Source organism: Zootermopsis nevadensis, unplaced genomic scaffold, assembly GCF_977971745.1.
Source record: "Zootermopsis nevadensis isolate Lab colony 2312 unplaced genomic scaffold, Znev_1.0 Znev_ptg000017l, whole genome shotgun sequence".
Lineage (NCBI taxonomy): Eukaryota > Metazoa > Arthropoda > Insecta > Blattodea > Termopsidae > Zootermopsis > Zootermopsis nevadensis.
In genome coordinates, this window is record NW_028259149.1 from 18,919,523 (window position 1) to 18,937,061 (window position 17,539).

The window sequence follows — 17,539 nt, forward strand, 5'->3', positions numbered from 1 at the left end:
AGCTTCCCGCCACTCACTTTTGAGGTGACGACCGAGACATGCGGCAAAGTGTTTGTTTTGTTGAGACGCGTGCACATATTCTGTGAAAAATGAGTAGAAAAATGCTTCTAAAAAGGTTACTCGAAGAAGAAGAAGAAGAAGATGTGTTGCTGTGTTATTTGTTGCGAAAGAAAGAAAGAAAGAAAGAAAGAAAACCTACGAGTTCAATATTCAAAACCAGACGCGAAGAAGGGTCTTTCTGTCTGTTAATAAAGAATCATTTATCATTAGAAGAAGAAAGTTTCAGGAGTTATTTCAGATTGAATCAAAAGCAGTTTGGTTACGCACTGAGTTTAATAGGAAAAACATACAAACAACAAAAACTGTCGCTCACGTTACGGTTAAGTTTCTTATATTGTATTATTACTAATTATGTCACAAATGTAATGACAATTGTCTTCATTCTGTGATGTTGGTTGGTTCGGGGGTCGAGGCAGTTCTTATAGGAGAATACCTCAGATGAACTTGGGTTGGACATCCCATGTTGCTCCTCGCATATCCATCTGAATCACTTCATAGTGACTTAAAATGTTAGCTTGTATTTTCAAACGTGGAGCCTTTACGTGGTTCCCAAATGAAGCAATTTCGTCTTCAATTTCTGTATCAGTGTTGGCACTTAACTGTTGCACGAGATTATCAAGAATATCATCATGATTGTTGTTGCGTCTTTTTCGTCGTGGAGGCTGTGGTACAGAGGACTGCGATGCTTCATCTGGACAACCTTCGCTGTTTTCAGTCCGAGTCTCAAACTGTGCGTTTGCCGCTGAATCTGACTCAACATTAGATGCAGTAGGTCTTTCTGTTGAAACCGGTTCTAAGAATTGGAGTCTCTTGAAAAAATCCCACTTAGAATTTTTCGGTGGTGCAGCTGATCCGGTTGACATTTTTCTTTTGCGTTTAAATCGATTGTATGAATCCCGTATATACTTCCAGCGTTTTCTACAGTCTCCATCTGAAATGAGAAAATACGCCCATTTTCGTGTGCGTGTTCTTTGTGTACGATATCACTTATTGAGTGATTGACAATTTTTTCCCTTCAGATTTATGGCGACTGGCGAAAGTTACGCTTCACTATCGTTTGCTTACCGTATATCAGCGCGTCATATTTCACCAATCGTGAAAGAGGTTCTTAGGTGTCTAAGAAACGCGTTGGTACCTCAACTCATGCCTGAACCTACGCAACGAGAGTTTCAACGCATTTCAAACGAATTTTGGATAAAATGGAATTTTCCGAACGCCGTTGGAGCCAATCTCTTTCAACTACAAAGCTTTCTTTTCTATCGTTCTTTTAGCCATCGTGGACGCTAATTACAAGTTTATTGCGGTCGACGTCGGTGCGTATGGCAAAGAAGGTGATTATTGGAAATAACTTTAATCTTCCGGGTCCTGAGTGCCTTCCGGGAACCATTTCTAACTTTCAGGCGAAGCATCGGGTCTCGACGCGTATCTGATGAAGTTGCAAAGAATGACGTAACTGAACAGACATTCAATTATCGCCTTTGTCGTGCCGGAAGGGTATCGGAAAATGCATTTGGGTTGATTTGCCAAGTATTTTGAGTGTTTTATACACACATAAACATTTTGCCGGAGACATGTGATGATTTGATATTAGTCGCCTGTTACGCGATGGATTCCTAGTAAAAATCTGGAAAAACTTTCTATCACTTCAGTAATGACGTGGAAACAACGCCACCAAACACGCACTCCTTATCTCGAGCAGGAGGCGAGATAAGAGAAGAGTTGAGAAAATATCTCATGTCAGACGCTGGTGCAGTTTGTAGGCAAGTAGATCGCAAAAACCTGGTAATAATCCATTCATTGCATGACGTGTTTAAATCTAGAAGACGTTATATTGTATTATAAAAACGCAAACAACTAACCACTTTTGTCTAATTAGGCGAGCTTCGGGATTTAGAGGGTAAAGTCTGGCATTTATGAAAGCGACAGTGAACTTATGAGTCCTGCAAATTTCGTGACTGTCAGGCATCGAGCAGGACCCCGTTCCTTGGCGTATAAAAATGTATTCTGTGAAAGTTAAGTTGCCACCACGCCCCGCAGTAAAGCTGACAACCGATTTCAGACTACGTTGCCGATAACTGGGTTACACCGAACGCCTATTGATTGCAGCATCCTTGGCGATGTAAAAGTCTGACCAGAACGAGCTGCATGGAGCAGAGTCCATCTTCAGCCCTCGGTCGGTCGGCTAGTCAAATTCTGAACGAAATTCTTATCTCCTTATAACGCAGTTTCCTCCTCGCTCTTGTCACTTCATCCGTCTCGGGTCCAGATATTACCCTCAGCGCTCTCTTCTCAGACACCCCGAGTCTGTGTTTTCGCTTGAAGTGAAAGACCGGGTTTCACACCCATACAAAACAGTAGGAAACATTCGTTGTTAGAGAGGAGACGGGAAACAGAAGATTGTGAACTGCGGGCGGGAGAATGTGACGGTGCGTCGTGCAGTTGTAATACGCTTGGAAGTGCCTGAGGTAAAGTTGGTAATCGGCTTCCTCAGACGTTGGTAGTATTTCGTAGGATTGGCGGGCAGATTGAAATAGCTGAGGGTTGTCAGTTTGTAGATAATAATATGAAGAGTTTTATTCAGTCTCAAGACAAGATCAAGTTCACGCGCCCTGGGACCATGAAGTTTATGTATAATATCGAAGAAGGTGGCGTGATGTCATTCCCTTTATGAGTGCGACCTCACACGTGATCTCGTTACAGGCGATGACATCATAAGGCAATGTCCTACGTAAGCGATAAGAAGCGAGCTGTGCGAGCTGGATAAGCAGCATGGGGTGTCATATGACATAGGGGAATCGCTTGTTGTGTCCTAGGTGAGAGAAACACACGGCCTTCCTGCGCATGCCCCTTCACTGTACTGCACAGGCAGAGCTTATCTGCGCATGCGCCTTACTGGCCAGCGCAGCGACCTGCGCGAAAATATCAAAATATTTGATCTCGGAATCCGGCCGCTTTACTCTCTTGACTGATTCGCTGTAACCTAGGACAGCGCCATACAAACAGCCAGTTTGATATTTCCGCTTCACCCACGCAAATCGCACCGCTCGCATTTAATCGCTCATGTAGGACACCGGGTAAGGAAACTGTTATCACAGGAGGCGTTGCGAGCTGTGAGGGCGCTCTCATATTACATCTGCTTAATCTCAATACGTGGAACTTACACAGTGTCTGAATTTAATTCGGATGGAGTTCAGACCTCAGCTTCTGGGGAATGCGGTGATGATCCTTCGTGGAAGTGTAGGCAACTGTCAGCTGCTCGAGAGACGTGCTAATTCCTTTCTTGTAGCTCCTGAGAAATGCCGCCAGTCGTTTTTCTGGGTCTCTCCGACTGTCGGTTGTTTCCATGGAGACGGTTCCCTGACCTTGACCGCTATTTGTGATCTGGCCTTCGGCGTTGTGCGAGGGCTGGGCCTGCCAAAGAATTACGGAATGTTGGTCGTTCGCTTAATAACTCGCCCTGCTCGATTAATCCAGACCCGGGGACTAACAGGAATCTTTACTCGAATTTACCGCGGGCCGGCGAGGGAAGTAGGTTGTGTGGATAAAGCTGGCTCAGGAGGAGAATGCCCCGGGTTGCTGCCCTCAACAGCGCTGAACGGATTTTGATGAAACTGAACGCGAACTGGCGTCGGTAGGCATCGCTTCGGGAAATTCTCCGCTCCACATTTAGCTCATCTCTGGTTTTCAGAGTTCACTTGGCAAATGTTCACATTCGCTGGCTTCATATTTTAGGGTAACAAATTTGAATCCACGAAGTCATTGTCATTATCGGAGATAGAATTGAAGTTGCTCAAAATCTGCCACCACGCGAGATCCGACATCCAGACAATTGTCTCAGTTCCTTGCCCACGTAAAACCGACGTTTCGGGAACAAACCCTGAAGATGGGGACAGAGTTTGTTCCCGAAACGTCGGTTTACTACGGTAACCAGTTGATTATGTGTAATAAAATTGTTTGTATCTTGTGAATCACACAAAACATCATAGTTGAATGGTTAGTACTCCTGCTACATGTTTGGCAGGTCCTGGGTTCAGATCTTGGCCTGCAGACTGGCTATCGTGACGAAGGCTTGTTGTGGTTTTCCTCAGTCCCTCCAGAAAATGCTTGGATAGTTCCTTAAATTAGGCCATGATCACTTCTGTCCACATGTTTTCCAATTCTCTGTTTACTATCATCCTCTCACTCGACATTATATAGTCTCAGCTAGTGACAGCATCGTTAAATAAATTGTGAGTCACATGAAGATGGCTGCCTTCTGGGTTGTAGCATTACAACACAGAAAACGAGTCATATTCGTACTCGCCACTGTGAGAACCTCAATTCTTACTGTGACTCGCATGCTTTTGTTATGCTGTAACTTTGTGTGCCTGAAACTCGGGACTGTCAGTGTGATGGTATGAGATAAGAAATTCATGAACATGTGTCTGCACGACCTTGAATTTTAAGACATCCCATCTTACTAGTGACAGATCTTATAAATTGATCTGAAGTTATCACTGACAAGAAATCCCACAGTCTTGGACTGGGGACATTAAAATATCATAGTAATTTATAAAAAATACATTTAACACTGCTTTAGCTTTATTCAGCTTTCAGTATCACATTTAATTTTCATTGTTGCAATTTGCATGCTGTTTCCTAATGTTCTTCAGTAAGACACATCCTAGTTGCTGATTTAACTTCCTTGTGTAGAGCAGATGCTCATGGGAAAAGAGTGTGAAGATGACAGCGTTGTGGGATATTGCGCAGTGTAGTGTAATATAAATTGACACCATTATTAGGCGATCTCTCTGGTGATGAAGGCAGTAAGCATATTCCCCTTGTTACTTCATGCTTTTGAGTTAGTCTTGTTTCTTTTCTGTATTAATAACATAGGCAGGAAAACTGCGACATGAGTTAAGAAAGATAAAAGCAGTAAGTACAGTTTCTATGGGATATTATGATACAAGGTATAAAATGTGAAAGTAGGGCAAGGAAATATCTCAATTTGGGAACTCTACATTCAGACAGGTAAAATGCCATTTGTTGCTTTCGAACATTTTCGCGCGGGGCTAGATCTACTGATACTATTGGTAGCACTGCATTAATCTAAATATATCGATATGGGAAAGAATGACTAGCGAAATTGCGTCGATCACTTTCGTAACCTGTTTTGAAGTACAGTACATATTTCTTGTACAGAGGTTTTGCAGCTATGTCAGACAGCAGACTGGCCGTATCTGATGCGAAGGTCTGAAAAAACAAGCACACAAACTGTGATGATCTCGTGGTAGTGGATTGTGTCTTGGAGTCTACGACTAGACAGCGGCGGATTTATCGTACGTAGTAAGATTTAGCAATTTGTGCGTTGTATTATAATTTTAACGGTTACATTATTTCTTGACGATGACTTCGCAGTTATACACACGAAAGTAAACAAGGTACAAAGTACTGGTTAATCTTGCACTTGCACTTGTACTACCTTATCCGTGTGTTTGGTCACGTAACTTCGTCTTGTTTCAGGTTCGGACTTCTGTAGGGCCCTATTAAGCATGACAGATCTGCGATTCGATGGCCGAGTGGTTGTAGTTACAGGAGCTGGTGCAGGTGATTATCGTACACGAAAATAATGTTTGTGCCTGATCGCTTTTCTAGTATGCAAGACTTTCTTTCGGAAATATTTAATTCTTGTCGAAATTATTTTAGGTTATCGTTCTTGTCTTCGCGGTTTCAGCTTCATTAATGACTATATTGTACAAAACAAATATAGTTCTTTCCCTCATTTGTTAAGACAAAAATATGAAATTGAACGGTGTGGGCTGCTACAACAGTATGTTTCCAGTTTTAATTGTTCCAGTTTGTGTGTGTCCATTTCCATGGATAAAAGTTGTCATGATAATATTAAAGTATGATGAGACTCCACATGCCATGTGATGTGTGCACTGCAGAGGTGAGTTAATACCCTTCTCTTTTATCATTTGTCTGTTTCCATTGTCTCATAATCATTTGCTTACAACTTCTTGTAATGAACAGTTCTGTGTGTCGTTTCACCCACTTATCATTTCTTGTGTGCCAGTTCCTCATAATTCTGACCAGCCATGACTTTATGTTTCAGGCCTGGGTAAAGCATATGCCCTGCTGTTTGCGGAGCGTGGAGCATCAGTTGTGGTGAATGACCTTGGTGGTGGTCGCCATCGCGATGGGAAGAGTAGCAGTGCAGCAGACAGTGTTGTAGAAGAGATCCGGCACAAAGGTGGGTTTAGTGCATTATGATGCTTGTTGGCTGCTACTGCATTTGCATGTAAGTTTCTTGTTTGTCCTCTCACCTCTTCTCTTTCTCCTTCCTTCTTACAAACTGCTTCCTTGTGTCCCCCTCTACCACCTCCGTCTGATTCCCTTTCCTTTCCAACTTCTGTTTTACGGTGAAGTCGCAGCACCGCGGGATTGCATTTGTATCGTAGATTGTTTTGTTTCTGGTAGGTGGCAAGGCTGTAGCCAACTATGATTCTGTGGTGAATGGAGAGAAGATTATACAGACGGCTCTGGAAGAGTTTGGACGAGTAGATGTGGTAGTGAACAATGCTGGCATCCTGCGGGACAAGTCATTCTCCAGGATTAGTGACACAGACTGGAGTATGTTTGAGATTAAATCTTATTCTTGGCCATAATATCAGATTGTGGGGTACTTTCAGTGTATTTGGACTGCTACAGTCAGTCAGTCAGAAAACTAAGAGTGCCAGTGACTGGATATTATGTAGCTGTCCCAGGGGCCATTTTACCTTAAAGTCTGATAGTTCAGTGAAGTTGGAATATCATTTTTCTGCAGAGACTAATTCTGAAAGAGTTAAAATTCACAAGCGTCTATTCTCATTGTGGTTCTGACCAGTTTCAAGATACTGTCCATGGCATTTGCCTAGAGAGGCTGAGGAAAACCTTGACAAATACTGTCTGCTATGCCGAGCTGTTTTGTCTGTTGTTGATTTTGTATAGGAGGCCAAAAGAAAAGGGACTATGGTAGATTTCTTGAGTTCAGGGATGGTTTTGCATGCTTTTTCGTCTAGTTACTAGTGCTGTTGAGGTTTAATGATCATTTGTTACTGTTGCAGGCTTAATTCAGGACGTACACCTAACAGGTGCTTTCAAGGCAACTCGAGCCGCGTGGCCTCACTTCCGTAAACAAAAGTATTGACGTGTCATTGTGACATCCTCCAATTCTGGTCTATATGGGAACTTTGGGCAGGCAAACTACAGGTCGGTGTTAGTGACACTTCAGTATATTTATCTTTCATAGGATTGATCATTTGTATAATGTGTGCGTGATATCTTGGACATTAATCTGTTCTGTTTTGAATATCTTTGGGATTTAAAAGTATTAATTACAATACACCCCTCCCCCCGCCTATGAAATATTGATTTAACATTCTGGTTATTTATACAAATAAAAGTTTGTCTTTGGTTGCCAGAAATGGTAGAAACTGTTTTCCCCCTCAGTTCCTCAAGACAGATGCCGGGATAGTGTGTTATATAAGCGAGGGTCACTTCTACACCCTCTCCAGTTCGTCATTCACCGACGCTCTTCCTTTCAGGACTGTGTAATTCGTGCGGCTGAAAAGTTGTTCTCAAATAAGAAAGTTGGTGTGAGTGATGGCCGCTTTATGCATTTCTCGGGAGGAGTCCATGTATGTTTTCTTTATGGTTGCAGTGCTGCCAAGATGGGGCTGGTCGGTCTGAACAATACGTTAGCGATAGAGGGCAGGAAGGACAACATCCACTGCAATGTGATTGTGCCAACTGCGGCATCCCGGCTTACTGAAGACATCCTGCCACCTGGTGGGTGCTGCTGATACTAAAGCCTGACAGTGTGTCACTTCTGTTTACAATAAATGAACATCAAAGTGATGCAAACAGTACATTTTGGAAGTATATTCACCCTTTTGTCATATTATCAGTTGTAATAAATAGTTCATGTTTTGGAGATCTGTTATCAGCAGTTTTTAATATTGTCTCATGATTATAAACACTAATGTGATACTGATAAGTCACGTGTTTATTGCACAGATTTCTTTGCGCAGCTGCGCCCAGAGCTGATTGCGCCAGTCGTCGCGTGGCTGTGTCACGAATCCTGTGAGGAGACTGGCTCCTTCATCGAGTCTGCTGCTGGCTGGGCAGGAAAATGTAAGTGTCAGTGGCACCCCTGTTCGGAATATGCTCGATGCCTGTAACGACACCACTGGTTCTGAGTCATGTGATGCCGTCCAAAACAGGACTGCATTTCATTAGGGTCATGAAGGTTGGGTCTGTTGTTGCTCTTTCAGTGAAATGCAGAAATGATTTTTTCACTGCAAATCACAATCGTAGATAAGTCGCAGAATCTGCATGTGGACTTCCGTAGATGTGTCAACAGCGGTAGAATGACCGGATTCATGTTTCAAGGGTCCTGATTTCAGTGAGACAGCTTGGAATAGCCATGAAGCGCAGTAATGATAGACAAGCAGAGAACCGTTTACCTCCCGTGCTGAGTGTCGGCAGAACTTTCCATCAGGATGCGTTCTTGTCTGACAACCTTCAGGTTATCTGGTGCGTTCACCGGGCGGCCTGCTGCGTGCACAGATGAATGAGCTGGTGACGCCAGAGGCTGTTCGTGAGAACTGGGGCAAGGTGACAGATATGTCTGCTGCCGTTAAATTGGAGTCCATCCAGGAGGCATCTGGTACCCTGATGACCGTTCTTGAGCAGATGAAGTCGAACTCTGGGCTTTCTTCTGATGGCGTGAGTTATGACTCGATGTAGTTTTTTGCATATGCTTTCAGATAGTAATTCTTCAAGTTACCCCTGTGTCTAAGCACCATCCAGTGGAGGTGTATAGAGGGAGTGTAGTATAAGATGTATGAATGAGCAGAATTAATTTTGTTTATTGTGTACAGGATTTTAGCCCGTCGCCATAATTGTAGTACGTGGTTTACGTTACTTCAGTTGTGGCTTACGCCACTGGAGGTCCAGTATTTTGTTAAATGAGGTGTACATTAGTTTTGGCAATGGCTGGTGCTGCCATCCAAGTATTGATAGTGGCTAATCTTTGTGCAGACTTGAACTTTTGTCTTCTTGGTGACACTTATTCTGTGAACATGGTTTAAGGTCCTGATTTCCTTTCCAGAAGAGTGTTGTGACAAAGTTCCAATACACTCCTCGTGACCTGATCCTGTATGCACTGGGAGGTGAGTAATGTGCCCTTATTTTGCGTGTGTTTGTGACAGTGTGACAGACAAGTAATGTGTTTGTTTTATTGCAGTTGGTAGCACTGTGACCAACCCAAGTGCCCTGAGATTCCTGTATGAAGGCCACGCAGACTTCTCTGCGTTGCCGACGTTCCTCGTGTTGCAAGGCGTGTCTGCCGTGATGGAGTCTAGTGTTACTGCTGAGGTGTTCAGTGGCAGGGATTTCAATCCTGCCAGGGTAAGTGAGGTTATGTCTTGATAAGCAGACTCTTTTGAGGATAACCGCAAGGTTCAGCATCGGTCATTTCGAAGCCTGCCTTCGGATGCAACCCTGAGCCACCTCACAATCTTCTTGCTGTGTTTTCATCTCTGTATGTGCATTTCTTGCCTTCGCAGCTGAACATGTCCATATATCTTAACGCAAGGCACATTTTACTGCCTGTGCTTTGTCTATTACGAATATAATAGCCAGTCTCCATCGCACTTGACTTGTTTAGTTCACTGTACATGCAGTGAGGAAGAAATTAAAAGTCTGCTGGTCCTCATGGAATGAAAGCAGATCCAGCTTCTGCAAAAATAATACTGCAGTGAGTTGTTTTTCTGTTCATTGCAACGGAGGATCATTCAGGTCGTATTCTATGCTAGTGAAGTTGTAATTGAGCAGTGTGGTGTGGACTCGGGGAATGCTTGCTATCATTCAGTCCAAAATGTTTTGTCCTCTCATCTCACATCAAGAAAACTAAAGATACAAAAGTTGTGCTGTATGGGTGTTAAACTTGGTCTCCCACTTTGAGGGAGGAACATAGATTGAGGGTCTTTGAGAACAGAGTGTTTAGGATATTTCGACCTAAGAGGCAGGAAGAAAATTGCATTATGAGCTTCACGGACTGTACCCCTCGCTTGATACTGTTAGGGCGATTAAATCGAGGAGGATAAGACGGGCGGGACATGCGGAACGCATTGTGGAGGGGTGGGGTATTTACAAGATATTGGTTAGAAGGCCTGAAGGGAGGAGATTGTGGGTGAGACATTGGCGTAGGTGGGATGGCGTTAAGATGGACCTTTGGGAGATAGGAATCTATGGAGCAAACTGGATGCAGCTGGCTCAGGTTAGTCTTATGGCAGGCTTTTGTGAACTCAGTGATGAACCTTTGGCTTCTATAAAGAAAGTGTTCTAATTTTTGAGAAGCCAAGTATACAGTCAGTTTTTCAAAGAATATCCTGCACCATAGAGAGAGTGAGGATAGAATTCACACTGATTCAGTGAGCTGCACAGAGTGTAGATGCTTCCCACTGGCATGCCACTCGGTCGTGTAAACAAATGACAGTATTCAGTTGTTTTTGCAGATATATCATAAAGTATTTCTTTCTTTCTTTCCACTAAATGGATTCGAGAAGTTCTGCTAACTTAAAGATAGTTCAGTGGTTTCGACGTAGAGACTGATTGGATTATGAACCTTAGGGTTGCTGATGAGGCACAAAGGAATGAGAAACGATTGAGTACATAATTGGAGTTGACTGAGGAGGATCGTGCTGCTGCTATGTTGCCAGATGTTGCATGGTGAGCAGTACTTGGAGGTTCTGCGTCCCATCAACAGTGAAGGGACTCTTGAGGTGCACTGCAAGGTGGTGGATATGTTGGACAAGGGATCCGGGACTGTTGTGCTGGTGGAAGGTGAGATAAAATTGTGCAGTATGATCATTCCATTTGTAACTTCTGTCAACTTGGTTCGTGCAGTTGTAACGTGTCTGTTTTTCTTTGATCTGTCTAGGCTAGGGGGAATATAAGTGGTTTAAAAGTCTAGTCTTCAAGGTGATACAAATTCAGTTGCTGTCTGTTGTCATTATTGCAGTGGAGACATTTGATGAAAGTGGTGAGAAGGTGGCACAGTCCCTGCTGACAACATTTGCTGTTGGAATGAAGGGTGTTACAGACAAGCGTACTTCACCCTTTGATGTGCCAACAGCAGAACCACCAAAGCGGATTCCTGATTTGTCTGTTGAGCAACACACGTCTCTTGATCAGGTCAGAATAGAGGGAAGCATGTGTTACGTGTGAGGCTCTTTGGTTATTTTTCTTTGAGGGGGGGGGGGGGGGGGGTGAATGTAACTTTTCTTATTCTGTGTATGTATTTTTAGTTTCTTCTGTCAGTAGTACTAACGTGTGAAATATGGAGAAGAAGCACAATCTAATTAAGATCTTGACATATTTGTGGTGATAGAGCTTTGTAAAATGTGCATCCTTAAGATTATTTGATGTAGACTGAAAATGCTGACTGCTTTGAATCTGCACTTATTGCTGTGTGTGAAAATTATGACTAATGAAACACTGCAGCTAAGTCTGTAGAATTTAGTATGCAGAGAGATCATAAACACACCTACAAATTAATTGTCAATGTTTCTTCACTTCAACATTATTTCCTGCAGGCTGCACTCTACCGACTGTCTGGAGACCGCAACCCACTTCACATTGACCCGAATGTGGCTGCATTTGGTGGATTCGATCGGCCCATCCTGCACGGTCTGTGTTCGCTGGGCTTCTCAGCCCGCCATGTCCTACAGCATTATGCGGATAATGATCCAACCAAATTCAAAGCCATAAAGGTGTGTAAGAGAAACATCTCTTTTTGGGGCTTTCCTATTTTCACATTCTCATGATAACATTCCAGCACCCTCTCTCTGTTGTTCTATGGATTGTTTGTGTTCACAGCATTTTTCACTTGCCTCTTCCGTGTCTGATGTACAGTTCAGTTGATGTCAGTCATTGTACTTTCTTATTCTTTCCACATGCTTTCCTATTTTCTCGCATCCCTGTTGGAATACTTCATAACCGTGACTCCCATTCACAGTGGATACGTTAAGGGATATTCATGTGAAGCATGGTGCAATGGTGTGGCTTGATAGTAGATTTCTAAGTTGTAATTCCGGAGGACTGTTCGTAACATTTTACCATTTCAGTCTCTTTTTTTTTAATTTTATCATCTTGTTGCTTTGTAAGTTCTTTGTACTTTTTTTCCATCAGAGAGATTGTTAAATATGATGTTATTTCATGAATGTGTTTCATTTTCAGAGGTTATATAGCATCAGATAGAATGAGAGGATAATGAATGGGTATGAATTTGGAAAGGGGCAGTAATATTAATTTTCATGTTACTATGCTGGAAGTTCTTTGGAGGGACTGAGGAGAACTCTGATTAGCCTGAGAAGGATAGTCAGAAACTGGACTGAGATGCAACCTGATATCCCCATTAATATGGTTTAGATCGTTGCACTACACAGGCCATCAGAGTGTGAGGGTATGAAGAAAATGATGACTGTCACTGGTTTACAGGCTCGGTTCAGCAAGCCGGTTATCCCAGGGCAGACACTACAGACTGACATGTGGCAACAGGGGAACCGTATCCACTTTCAGACCAAGGTGAAAGAGACGGGGAGCGTGGTGATATCTGGCGCATATGTCGATCTCGCCGAGGCATCCGTCCCGCAGCACAAGGTACGTTTTTGTGGCTGACTGATGGGCCAAGATCATCTTTGATGATGGTTGTTCTGCTGGTGAGAAATTTCGTTGCTGCTGGCCTTTCACCACGTTCACATAATTCTGCCCTTATGCTCTGTCATGAGCTGGTTGAGTCTATCTATTTCTTCACATCATATTTCTCTAAGGTGCATTTTAGTAATGTCTGTGTGTGTGTAGATCTCCCAAGTACTGTCTTCCTTTCAGCTTTTCCAATGAAATTTTTGTGTTAAATTTCATGTCTACGCAGTGGAAATAAAAAGTCACACATATTGCAGGTTCCTCACAGAAAAATGCAATTTGATTATGCAGTACACTGCTACTAAACAAGACGAAGCATTTGAGCTGTGTTGTTTGCATGTAAAGCTTACTTAATATAAATGTACATTTTGATGTAAATTCTGTATTTGTGTGTTGGAGAATGTTTAATTTAGTGTGGGTTTAATGAGCCAAATATAAGATTTAATTCTGGATTTTTAGTAAAATGATAAGAAAGCTCTGATGGGCAGGGCATACAGCATGCATGAGCAAGACATGAAATGAGTACAGAATTTTGTGTGGAAAACCTGAGGGAAGAGATGGCTTCAGAGACCAACTCATAGATGGGAGTGTAATATTAAAATGGATCTTTAAAATACTGGGTGTTAGGTTGTGGATTGTGTTCAAGTGGTTCAAGATAAGTCCATGAGGCAGGCCTGAGCTGTGTGGTGTTTGTTCCTACAGATTGCAAGTTGTGTTTATAATCGATATAAAGTGTAACTGATATTCTGTTATCTTGTGATAACCTGCATTGTTCAGCCTAGCAATTTCTTACTCTCAGTCACAAGGTTATGTTTCCTTTTTGTTAAGATCCCAAACATTACAGCATTGCTAGTATCACATCTTCAGTAAGATCCATTTTAACCCTTTACAGCTGAGTTGTAACTGTATGTACCACCTGCTGTAACAGTCATTATCTCTGCATTTTGCCCACAGAATATATAATGTGGGTTTTATATTGATCTCAGAATAAACAGTAATTTATTTCTCTAAGCAGCATTAACTAGTTTAGTGTTGTCGTGGAGACGTGTTGTGTTTTCTTTGAGGTAACAATGGATTGATAGAATATTATGCACCTTCACTGTGGCTGAAGGGGTTAATTATTTTCTTTAATTATCTAGTTGGTCTTCAGAGGTTACTCAAAAGCTCTATGGAATTTCTTTGTTTTCTCTTTCCTAGTTACATTTCCAGCTTATGGTAAATATCTGCAAATCAATTTCTCAGGATATTTGCATCTTCAGTGGGCAAAGTGAGGAAGAAACTTCACGATTTGTACAGTTCACTTAGTGCTTTGTGAATAGTGAACTGTGGGAGACAGAGAAGTTGTCACATGAATACATTGTTTCACTACACTTGTTTATGTAAAATGTCATTAGGTCAGAAATTGGCTTAGACTTGGAAAAAAATTTTGGCATGAAGCTGGGGGTGGAGCCGAGTCATGATATGGCCATTTGTGTGTGTTTTGTCTAACAGAATAATGAACCTTTGTTTTGTAAAAGCAGTAAGTTTTTTGACTAGCTGAGTCACTGTCAAGGAGGCAGGAAAGACTTTGCACTTTAGCCTACATGTAAGGTTGTCTTGATAACATGTACAGTACAGTAGCTGTGTTCAAGGTCATGGAAGAAACACAAGTGAGTAGCTCTGATGTATGCTGGTTGCATCAGTCAGTCACTATGCCTGCTGTGATGAGGTCCACCAAGGTGAGGGAAGTGAAAACTGGAATTTGTAGTTCAGAGGCACATCTCATGTCCTGACATAGAATGAAAATATGAACATGGTTTTGCATTTGTTTTTAAGCTAAAAATATAGTATTCATAAATATTTAACAAGTTCAGGAAGTACTCATTATTGATTACAGAGTGTGTAACCATCGAAACTACTCTCAGTAATGCTAAAGATCAAGTTACATCATATCCATATTTTTCCACTTTTGTATGGTTGTAAAATATGGTTTCTTTCTTTGTGTGAAGAACCTAAATTGTGTTTGAAAACAACCAAATATTATTTGGGATCGTGAAGGATCAAATAAGTGGATTCTTAGGATAGTGAACTAAAGGACTAAATGTGTTGTTCATAAGATGAAAACACATAATGTATGCATAGTTTGGTGGGAATCCTGTTTAAAAAATTGGACATATGTAAGACTGAGAATTTAAGGGGAGGATAATATTAAGCTGGATCTTAGACATGTGCGCGTGTGTCTATCTATCTATCTATCTATCTATCTATCTATATATATATATATATATATATATATATATGATTTGGAAGAAAAGTGAGAATCACAAGACCTTCCCAGAACTTTGTGTAGTTTTTTCAGCAGTTGTATTGTTCTCCAGGGCAGTGAAGTCTATGGAGGGGGCAGAGGATAACGTTGGTAACATACAGGAACTGCTGAAGAATGCGGTGTTCTTGCGACAGCAGATTAAGTACGAAGAGGCTCGCAGGTGAGTGTTATTGTGAATGTTGTGGACGTGATTTCTGTGGTCTGTCTGTGCCTTCTCTCAGGGTTCTTCCCATTTTATTCATATGTGAACTGAATGTAAGATGAGCAAATGTGTTTCAGTTGGAAAAGAATGTACTATAGCAAGTACAGAATGCTAAATTTGTGGGTTACCTGTGTTTTAGAATACATGAAGGAAATAGGGTTTGGGGAATTTGGGACACAAACTTGTTTTATAGCAACAGGAAGGAAGTCTGTCACTAGTGTAAATCCCCCATAAATAAATATCTCCTATGCGTAAGGAAAAAATGATCTGAATTGTTGTGTAGTACATGGACAAAACTATTCTGTGCAAATCCCCGTTTGGGAAGGAGTGATTCTACCAGTAAATTATAGCAGTGTGGTGTTAGCACTCCTGTTTCTCAAATGAATTGCGTCCTATGCACAAGTCTCAGCAGGGGATTTGCTGTCCTGACTGAAGAGGTTTTTTTTTGTCAGTTTCCTCAGATCTTCCAGTTGAATCTGATCATAGTGTATCAGAATATGCCAGTTGATCCAGTGGTTTTTGAATGACTTATAAAGCAGTCTTATTAATTAAGTAAGCTGCATGTGTATGTCCATCTAGCCTGATTCAGTTACACAGCAGTTGACTGGTCTTTGTGAAATTTGGTGTGAATATCTACCATTTCAGTTCTCTTGATCTTCTGTTCTTTTTAACTTTGTCATCTGCCATTACTGAATTGAGTTTTGAGGTTCTTATGATAGTGAATATGGAGGTGGCTGTCTTGCAGGTTGTTGCACCAGTTAATGTAAAAATCAGTTTGTGCAACGTCGCAGGCAACCATCTTTGTAATGAGTTGTTTTGTAGGACACTAAATTAATTTTATTGCTCTGTGGATCACTGTTTCATTCATAGTAGTGTAGAATACCGGTCAGACAGTGTGTTAGTGATTTTTCACCTTTATGTAGCTTGCTGTGATTCTTCATGTGTGTTAGAATTGTGTTTTGTTCTTGTGTGCTGATCCAAGAACATTTGGATTGGCATGCGCATATGCGCAACGCATGTGATTTATGTTGCATGTCTTGTCTGTGTAGGCTCCCCCACTAATGCTGTGACATGCCAGGTAATTGCTGCTTCCTGCTGTTTATTATGTTGGTAGTATATTATGGTAAGCAGTCACTACATGATCATGATGAAATTGGGGATATCACATGGCCTTAGAATTGTTACTGTGTAGGAGAAAGAGTGCATGGTCACATGGACATAATGTTTCATTGATACAAAGGACACTACAGAACAAGGGAACTGTGGTCCTATAAGTGGGAAATATTAACCTGTCAGTGTGGGCTGTGTCGAATGGACGTCTTTGCACGGTGTGATAGGTGCCATGTATGTTTCCAACATCAGAGTGAAAGAAATGACTATATTTATTCAATTGTGAGGTGATACTGAACTGTGCAATATCGTTATACTAAGAGACAGTATATTTAAGACATTTATTTCCTCTATTAGGTTGAAGGCCAGTTCATGCTTCATTGTTCAAAGTTCCTGCTTTTGGAAAAGTTCTTAATTACAGATAATAATGGCTACTTATTTCACCTGCTGTTTTGTGTGGGTGTTAAACTTGGTGTCTTGCACTGATGTCTGTGATGAGCAGAATACATGTAACTAAGAGAAACATACAGGCAGCGAGAGAAAATTACATAATGAGGAGCTTCATGAATTGTGCTGTTTTTTTGGGAAAGTGTTCAAATCAAGAAACCAGTGGGTGGTTGGTGTTGCCCAAGGAATGTAGTGGCACTTCAGTATTAGCAGTGGATAGTTGTATAATCAATATTGTTTGTGCATGTTTTTTTTCCCTTCAAATTAGCCATTTAATTACTATGTATTTGCATCGCTGTTTGTTTAATTTTGTTCAGATTACAATTTCATGTCTTGGATCCTCCATTCACAATAATCCTAATCCCATTTAGTATTAAGTAATTTGTACGGTTGAAATATAATTATTAAATAGCCTACGAATCAATTAGTCAGTTCATTCACCCTTTTAGCCACTTGATCTCTTAATCACAGTCAGGCGGCTAAGCAACCAGTGGATCAATCAACTGCTCATTCTGTTCAAAGATATTTGTTCGTACAGGAACAAGAAGGAGTCATACTAAATTAAGGGTTTGGTGCAGTCTTTACTGTATGATCTACTATTAGCTTCTCAAGGACTCTGCTTCATGAAAATTTTATTTACAATCACAAAATCATGTTTAGATCTTCAAGGACACTGGTTGACCACA

The 17,539-nt window shown here is 41.5% G+C and overlaps 1 protein-coding gene and 1 pseudogene across 2 annotated transcripts; one reads left to right on the forward strand and one right to left on the reverse strand.

The window, feature by feature from the left end:
• Nucleotides 1-293: 293 nt before the first annotated feature.
• On the reverse strand, nt 294-5,593 carry LOC147873693 (uncharacterized). The gene is made up of 3 exons (XM_087350700.1): nt 5,522-5,593; nt 3,222-3,471; nt 294-991 (listed from the first exon to the last, which is right to left on the reverse strand). Exon 3 carries the CDS (start codon nt 921-923, stop codon nt 495-497), a length of 429 nt encoding a protein of 142 aa, XP_087206826.1. The 5' UTR covers nt 924-991; nt 3,222-3,471; nt 5,522-5,593; the 3' UTR covers nt 294-494.
• On the forward strand, nt 5,328-17,277 carry LOC147873694 (peroxisomal multifunctional enzyme type 2-like; annotated as a pseudogene). The gene is made up of 15 exons (XR_015535533.1): nt 5,328-5,378; nt 5,563-5,646; nt 6,155-6,292; nt 6,520-6,672; nt 7,146-7,290; nt 7,742-7,869; nt 8,098-8,214; nt 8,609-8,808; nt 9,194-9,254; nt 9,329-9,492; nt 10,806-10,929; nt 11,108-11,280; nt 11,682-11,858; nt 12,586-12,747; nt 15,147-17,277. The product of XR_015535533.1 is annotated as a peroxisomal multifunctional enzyme type 2-like (transcript).
• Nucleotides 17,278-17,539: the final 262 nt, after the last annotated feature.